The 8340-nt window shown below is 34.0% G+C and overlaps 1 protein-coding gene across 1 annotated transcript in view; it reads right to left on the bottom strand.

Moving 5' to 3' along the window:
• Nucleotides 1-6021: 6021 nt before the first annotated feature.
• The window catches only part of eif4ebp3 (eukaryotic translation initiation factor 4E binding protein 3), a 3891-nt gene continuing 1572 nt past the window's right edge, over nt 6022-8340 (bottom strand). The window contains exons 2-3 of the mRNA XM_016501443.1: nt 8117-8269; nt 6022-6511 (exon numbers count right to left, since the gene is read on the bottom strand). Of these exons, the coding sequence (XP_016356929.1) occupies nt 6480-6511; nt 8117-8269 (185 nt within the window). The 3' untranslated portion in view covers nt 6022-6479. The remainder of the gene's footprint in view (nt 6512-8116; nt 8270-8340) is intronic.

Genomic DNA, 8340 nt, shown 5'->3' with positions numbered 1-8340 from the left:
GTCACATGATCCTTCAGAAATCATTCTAACATGCTGATTTGATGCTAAATGAATATTGGTGCTCAGTTATTCATAATGGTTCTTATTATTATCATAGTCAAAACGGTTTTTGCTGCTTAATATTTTGTGGAAACAAAATAAATATTATTTTGTGGAAGTTCAAAATAAGAGAATTTATTGAAAATAGAAATCTTTTGTAACATTATGAATGTTTTACTGTCCTTTTTGGTCCATTTAAATACAGATAAATGCAGACAAAGATGATGAAAGAGATTTGTTTTCTCTATTCCTTCTGAGGGTCAAAGGTCTGTCTCTTGGCTTAGAGATGGACAGCTGTGTGGTGCTTATAGATCTCTGGTCACTTCCTCCCCATATGGATCAGCTCAGACACAGCTGCTCTGAAGCACCATGTGTCTGGTGTTGGATGACTCTGTGTGTATGGGACGCAACAGCTGAGCCAGAGCACACACCACTCTGTGGTCTCAAACAGTTGGTTCATGTATGTACACACTAAAGCTTATGTTTGCCCACATGCAGAGAGTCATGCAAGTTGAGAAATCTTTTGTCTCAAAAGATGATTATACAGAGCACATTATATAAATAGGCTATACCAAATAAGGAAACGAGGCAAATATGTGTATTTATTGTAGGCCTATGTGAGTTTGTATTTATGTGTGTGTATACATATATATTTCCACAAATATAAAAATAAGAAAAATATTAAGCAGCACAACTGTTTACCATATCGATAATAATTGATAAGAAATGTTTCTTGAGCACCAAATCAGCATTTTAGAAGGACTTCTGAAGACTGGAGTAATGGCTATTCAGCTTTGCAATCACAGGAATAAATTACATTTTTAATTATAATAAAACAGAAAACAGTTACATAAGTAACCTGAGACGTTATTTGAAATTAAAATAATATTTCACAATTTTACATTTTTTCAGGTTGAATCTCGTTCTGCTCCCTGAATCTTTCACATAATTGGGTCTCGTTTCCCAAACTGAATAAAATCTGGTACACTCCTCTGCCATGCAAGGTCAGCAGATTTACACTCAAACCTTCCCCTCCCTTAATTCGAAGATCATGAATATTTCATGTAATGTGAGGAAAAAAGAAAGACAATGGGGGTGTGGCCAATCACATAACCCTGGGGACAGGCGGTGTAGCCCCCTCCTCATCAGCACACACACACACACACACACACACACACACACACACACACAAGGCAGAACCTGCTGCTTCATCCACCCACACAGACAGACTGATACTTTCTCATTCAGCTCTCGTGTCCATACACTGCTTCACGGTAAGACTTTACACTCCAATATTCTGGATGCTTTTAGAGGTGGCTTTGTTTTCTTTCTACTTATTTTCAGAGATATCATCTAAAATGTCTAGATTTGAAGTGAAAAGCAGAGAAATGACTTTAGAGAAGCAGGGCACGGAACAAAGACAGAGGTGAGACATTCCTAGAAAGAAAGGATGGCCAACAGTCATCAGACTTGGCAGATTGGATATGATTTTAAGGAATGTGTCTTAAATATGAGCAGCAGCTTGGCAATTTTTCATGGATAGAATGAATTATTTTAGTGATACACAATTTAAACAAAAAAGAATGTGTGGGACGGTCACATGATGCCCTCACTAAACTCCATTGGTTCACTTTTGTTCTGTTTGAGCTGGAACAAATATGAATTTATTTGTGTAGGCCTAAGTAAAATTACATATATTAAACTTGCATTTTGTTTGGTCTATATAGTGCAAAAACATGGCTGACAAACCCAACATGACGGAAATCACATCCTTTGATAAAACTAAACTCAGGAAGACAGAGACCCAAGAAAAGAATCCCTTGCCAACCAAAGAAAGTGAGTATCTGATCCTAAAACAATGGCTAAGGATGTGTGATTGATTATGTTATGATCAATATTTTGTTTTTATTTTTAATGTATTGTTTATTTCTCATTTAAAAATATATAAATGACAGTTATTCAGTTCTGAAAACCGATTGCATGTAAAATGAGCTAAATGTGTCACTTAGGGTGTGTGATTATCCAGAATCATACATTTTTTCCCCATAATTTGATTTGGAATGTAGGCTAATCTATAAAACTATCTAGTTAAAAAACATGAAATAGCCTATAGCATACTGTTTTACATAATACATTTTTTTTATGATACTCAAGTTATTTTTATTACAAGTAATTTTTTCTCTTGCTCTGCAGAATACTAAAAACACTCCTTAAAGCCTGTATTCTTGTGACATTCTTTCTGCAGCTATTGAACAGGAGAGGCAAGGAGAGTCCACGCTTTGAACGGTGCTTTTAACTACAGTCACACACAGCAGAGAGTGAAGTGAATGACTGAGATCAACAGAAGAGACTTGAACCAGTAACTGACGTGTCATTTGTTTTATATTTGTTTGTTTGTACGAGAATTAAATAAAAACGTACTAATGTATTTCATCCAGTGGGGCCAGACGATCATTCGAAAGCAAAGCATTAGCGGTACTGTGCTCTGCACGCGTGGGCTCGAATCCCATCCTCGTCGGAAACTAGTGTTATGGTTATAATTTACACGACAAGGATTAGAAACACGAAGAGAAGTAAGAAATTACATGCGTGAAAAGGAAATAAATGGTTATTTCTAACATTACATTCCTTTGAATCGCGTTGCAGTTTATTTTTACACAAGCCATATCAGCACCGACTATAAATTATTGGTATAATGCGTCTACAAAACAAATGAATATAGACCAACTATTTATTATTAGTAGTTTTTATCAGATTTCATCCGAAAAATAGAGGATTCAGAACTCCTGAAACAGCGCCTCGTTTTGCCTCTAGATGGCACTATAGAACAGGAATAACACTCGCTGCCATAAATGCTAACTCTAATTTAGCTTGTTAATTTATGACTATAACACTTTTAGTGACGGATTACATGTAGTCCTGTGAGGCTATTTATAATTACTATTAAATATTCAAATAATAATTGGACATGTTTTGTCAAAATTTCCGCTGTGTTCTAAGTTATCTATGTTTATGGAGAATACTTACATTCCCTTAACACGTGTAGCCTTTAACCTGACATTATAAATCCATCCATTCTTCAAACTGCTTGTCCTCTGTAGGGTCGGGGAATGCTGGAGATCTTACATTATGTTTATACAACGTGTATATTATATATTATAAAACAAGATAATCTTAATATAAACATCTGGGTTTGTTCATTGGTGAGGGAATGAAATGTGATCTTTATGCTCAGTAGAATTGTGGTGGGGATTCAATTTAATCCCCTTTTCACACATTGACGTATAACAATACATGACTGAAAACATGAGTAGCTACATTACAATTTGTTTATACAACGTGTATATTATATATTATAAAACAAGATAATCTTAATATAAACATCTGGGTTTGTTCATTGGTGAGGGAATGAAATGTGATCTTTATGCTCAGTAGAATTGTGGTGGGGATTCAGTTTAATCCCCTTTTCACACATTGACGTATAACAACAATACATGACTGAAAACATGAGTAGCTACATTACAATTTGTTTCAATAGGCAAGGCTTTACATTACATACACAGTCACATTAGGAGACAGATGCATTCAATTTAGCTAAAAACATCTGAACATTAAAATTCAAAACTAGTTAAATAGTCATGAATTGACACTCAAACTCAGTATCTGTCAGTCTGAAGCAAATTGCTGTAAAATAGCTTTTTTTTTCTTTTAAAGATGAGAGAAGATGAAGCTGGCACCAGCTTGTGTAAACATTACGTGATGTCGGTTAGACCAAGTCACAAAGAACGTCCAGGACTGAGTCTCAAGGTTGAGGACGTGAGGAATGTGATAAAGAGAGTGTTAAAACAACAGGTGGTTTTGTGTACCAAACAAAACTCTCAAGCTCTCACTATTACTGCCCCTGTAAGACATCACGTGAGTTCACAGCACTTTTTCACCCAGACTGGCACTGAGCCATGCCCGCTTTCAAAATCAAGAATTATCAATGACAATAATCTGGTTCTTAACTCAAAAATGTCAAGGGAGTATATATTATACATATGAATTAATGTAAGATTGTGGCATTTATTTATTAGTTTTTCTATAAAAATACAAAAATATTTTAATAGAACTGCTCCACCGCTTACTGATATTTGTAAAACTTTTGTCAAATTACAAATAAATAAATCAAAAAATCTGCAGGCCCTCATGACTTTGTGTCAAGGTAAATAGTTTCTCAAAATACCAGATCATTTGAGTTTGGTTAGTTTAGGTTGTAAAATGTCACAGCTTCCTAAAAACCAATTAAATATTAAGACTCGTACAGTCACATTCATTCAAAATGCAATGAAAATGTTATGTTTTTACCTGATAGAAACAACAAATTACCTTTTTAGCATTATTAAATGTACACATTTGTTGAAAATATTGTATTGTATGTGTAATTGGCTTATTTTAAAACTATAATTTTAAAATATTTATTTAGTCATGGACTCATATGTCAGTGATCTACTTAACTGGGAAAACAATCATCTAAGTATAATTTCCAGACACATTTGTAATGGCACATGTTTAGTTCATGAGAAACAAACTGCTTTCAGACAGACTGGTCTGGTCATCGTTCAGGGACAGAATGGATGTGCAATGTGCATTGACCTGGCAGCACTTTATTATTTCTCAGTATCAACAAAGTGGCTTTCTAGGAAAATGGCCTCTCTCTCTTATCATGTGCATACTTCAGACTGTCTGTATTAAGGGTGGAAAGACTGAAATTACATTAAACCAAACTATAGACTTTAATGCAGAAAATAGATATTGGTCAAATTTGGAGCGGTTGGCATGTGTCTCCCATGAGGGCAAGGAAAGGCTTTCTTCTCATCCTCATTACAGCTAAAGATACTTCATGCATGGGATCATGCATTATTCTGCATCATGTCATTTTAAAAATATATTGCTATATCCAAAACTAGGTTGAATGCAAAACTGCTATCCTAACCGCAAACAAAAACACTCCTGATATTACAGATGACCTGTCTACATTACAGTGATGTGAAGGTGTCCAGTTCACCGATCATGTTCCAGTGAGTTTTAATGAAAGTCTTTCTTACATGACTACAGTGTTCTGGTTCTCAGGAGCAGTGTTTTGTAATTTGCACCATGTGACATCAGACAGGACACGCTCTGTTGTTGTTTTTACACTGACACTGATCTGATGAGAACGCTGGGATCTAGGCTGGAGGGTAAAGAAGTGATATTTACAATATTCATTCTACAAACGGAAAGCATCATTAAGATTATAGGAATAATTTTGACAACATTTATGGTATACATTTTTGTGGCGATCATATTTGTGGCCTTCTCAATTTATGCTAAAATGGGTTACAGAGGCATTTACAATAGAAGTGATTGGAGCCAATTTGTTGCAATAGAACAGCTACAAGTTGTAAACAGTATGCACATGAACATAATTTTAAGTGTAAACACTGTGAAAATAGTGTAAATCGCAGTATAAAAAAAAATTGCTTGCTTGCTAACCTTTTCGGTGTAGTTATACCCAATTTTACATTACGCCTAAAAACCCTAAAATTACCATAAAAATGAAATAAAAATTTGAACTTCACAGCTCAAATAATGCAATTTTTAACTAAATGAATGTAAGTGGTTTTATAAAATTAGCTCCACATTTCTAGCTTTCAGTCTTTTTTTTATCTGATCAACATTATGATTTGTATTGAATTGAAAGTATTTCTTTAAATAATCTGAATACATTAACTCTACATAAAAATAACAATGTCAAAAAATTTAGTCAGAAATGGCTAGTAAATTTCTAAATTAGTAACACATTTAATCCTGAATTAAACTATTTTTAAGTAGAAAAACTAATTGTAATTTCTTATAAAACATACTCCAGTAACCTTGTTCAAGAGATCTAATATTTTAAATACTTGGAGACGAGTCAAAGATTTAAACCGTTTTGTTTTAGTTTTATTCCAAAATGTCATATTACATCCAGAGAATGAACAGCAAACAGTACAAAAATCATCATCCCAACGGTTTATTTATGGAATATATGACTTAAATGCCCTTCACAGGATCATAGTTCCATTACAAAAATGAAATAACTGCATTTGAACTATCCTCAGACAGTAAAAATGTAGATTACATAGTCACCTTCAGAATGGTTGTAAATAAAAAAATAAAAAATAAAAAAAAGAGTAATGAAGGCACTGAATTAAACAGCAGCAGAAGCTGCATTTTCACCATAACATCCAGCAAACTCAAAACGCTCCACCCCACAACAGAAACACTTGCTCTGAGCATTTCATTCTTTAGATAAAGTAAAAATAAAGCATGGAGGCATAAATGAAGGAATCCACAGCCGGTGTGATCATCCCTCAGATCACGAGCGCTGGTAGAACAGGCTGAGACAGTCCATTTTCCACATGAGCTGGAGACATCCATCACATATCCATCACAAACTGGTTGTCATCAACTGAGAAGAGGAACGAGAGACAGAAGGGTTAGAGGGTTTAAAGTGTCACTGTGATCTCTTTCTTAAAAAAATCCTTTGAACAGCATCACTCCTTTCACATGAAGCACGGTACACCCTGTGGATATTCCCCTGATATAGATATTGGACTTGCCAAACATCGAGCAAGTCACAAGCATTTTTGTTTGCTTTTCTCATGAAATAACTTCAGTCACACCAAAATGTGACCTTGAGCTTAGAATAAAAAAAAAAAATAATAATAATACAGAGAGGCGGCAGCCTAGGGCATATTTTTTCAGTTAACTTCATTTTTTTTTAAATCAGTATAACTATCAGAATAAATTCTTTGAGTTTTTACTCAACTTTTAATTTAATTGTATTTTAATACTTGCATTTGGGTCAAGGTTTTTTTTTTTGTCTGGATGTTTTAATTTATTAAATAAAAAGTGACTTTAATACACCTCTTTTATGATGAGTATGTTTTTAACTTCTGAATTAACGTTTTTAGATATTTTTCAGGGGGCTTATAGTTAAAACATCATGGTGTTACAAATGTCCTGATATCACAATGAAGAAAAAAAATGTTTAATTTAATAATTAAAATAATTACATTTTAGTAGTTTGGCATAATGTTGTATTACTATTTCTTAAAAAAAAAAAGAAAGTCATGTGGTGCAACCAACATGCAGAGGAACAAAAAACAAAACAGGATGTGTTATTATAGAGAGGACTAGCGTTGTCAAAAGACCCGGTATTTCGGTACCAAGTCGGTAAAACTTGAAACACTTTTAAATAAGTATAAAGAATGGCATTGGTTTTGTACATTTAATTTTTGTTTAACGTTATTAATAAAAATGTTGTTCAATTAGCATGTTTTTGTGTTTTGCTTTGGTACCGAAATTGGTACCGAGAACCGTGGATTTTCACTGGTATTGGTACCGAATACTGAAATTTTGGTACCGTGACAACACTAGAGAGGACCATGTAAATTATTAACTCTTGATATTTGTATAAAAATAAAATAAATATAATAAATAATAATAATAATAATAATAAATACAAAAAACTAAAATCTCAAACTACTTGCATTGAAAAATAATGAATAAACCTAATAATTTATTAAATATTACAATAAAAATAAAATGTACAATGTATGCATGGCGTAAGGAAAAATGTTATTACTTGGTTACAGCACCTGACATTCTGAAAGTCATTAAAAAAATAAATTTAAATTTTTTTTTTTTTTTTTTAAACCAAATGAAGCCAGCATGAATACAAAGAGTACATTTCTAAAAACACTTTTATTTGCCACTTTTATTTGTCATTGACACATGTACTATACAGTATATGAATTCACATGAGACTTTCTCGGTCACATACTGTATTTCAGTAGACAAACGTAACGTGCCACGCAAGTGTATTTGTCAACTCACAGCAGACAGAAAGGACTAAATCAATTATGAACAAGCTTGAACCTGTTCCTCAGGTTTTGTTTGAAGCTGTTGATTTGGAAATTGAAAACTGTATACATTAGGGGACGTGTGGGATTAAGACAGAACATGCTTCTTAAAGCAAGTGTAAGAAAGAATGATATGAGGAGTCACTTACCAGCGAGATCTTTGCCGTCATCCTCGTGCTCTCCTGGCTGCAGCGAGGGTCTGGTGACCCCTGGTATGTGGGGAAGGCAGCAGGGTGGGGTGCGTGCGATCGGCGAGTTTCGACATTCCAAGAGAAACTTTCGATCATAGATGATCCGAGATCCTGCACGGAAAATATCAATATTAGTCTAAGAGGTTCATAGCATTTTTGCTTCAAGGGACTTTCTTCCTGCT

Source organism: Sinocyclocheilus anshuiensis, unplaced genomic scaffold (genome assembly GCF_001515605.1).
Source record: "Sinocyclocheilus anshuiensis isolate Anshui unplaced genomic scaffold, SAMN03320099.WGS_v1.1 scaffold1023, whole genome shotgun sequence".
Taxonomy (NCBI): domain Eukaryota; kingdom Metazoa; phylum Chordata; class Actinopteri; order Cypriniformes; family Cyprinidae; genus Sinocyclocheilus; species Sinocyclocheilus anshuiensis.
This window is presented reverse-complemented; position numbering and strand designations above follow the sequence as displayed.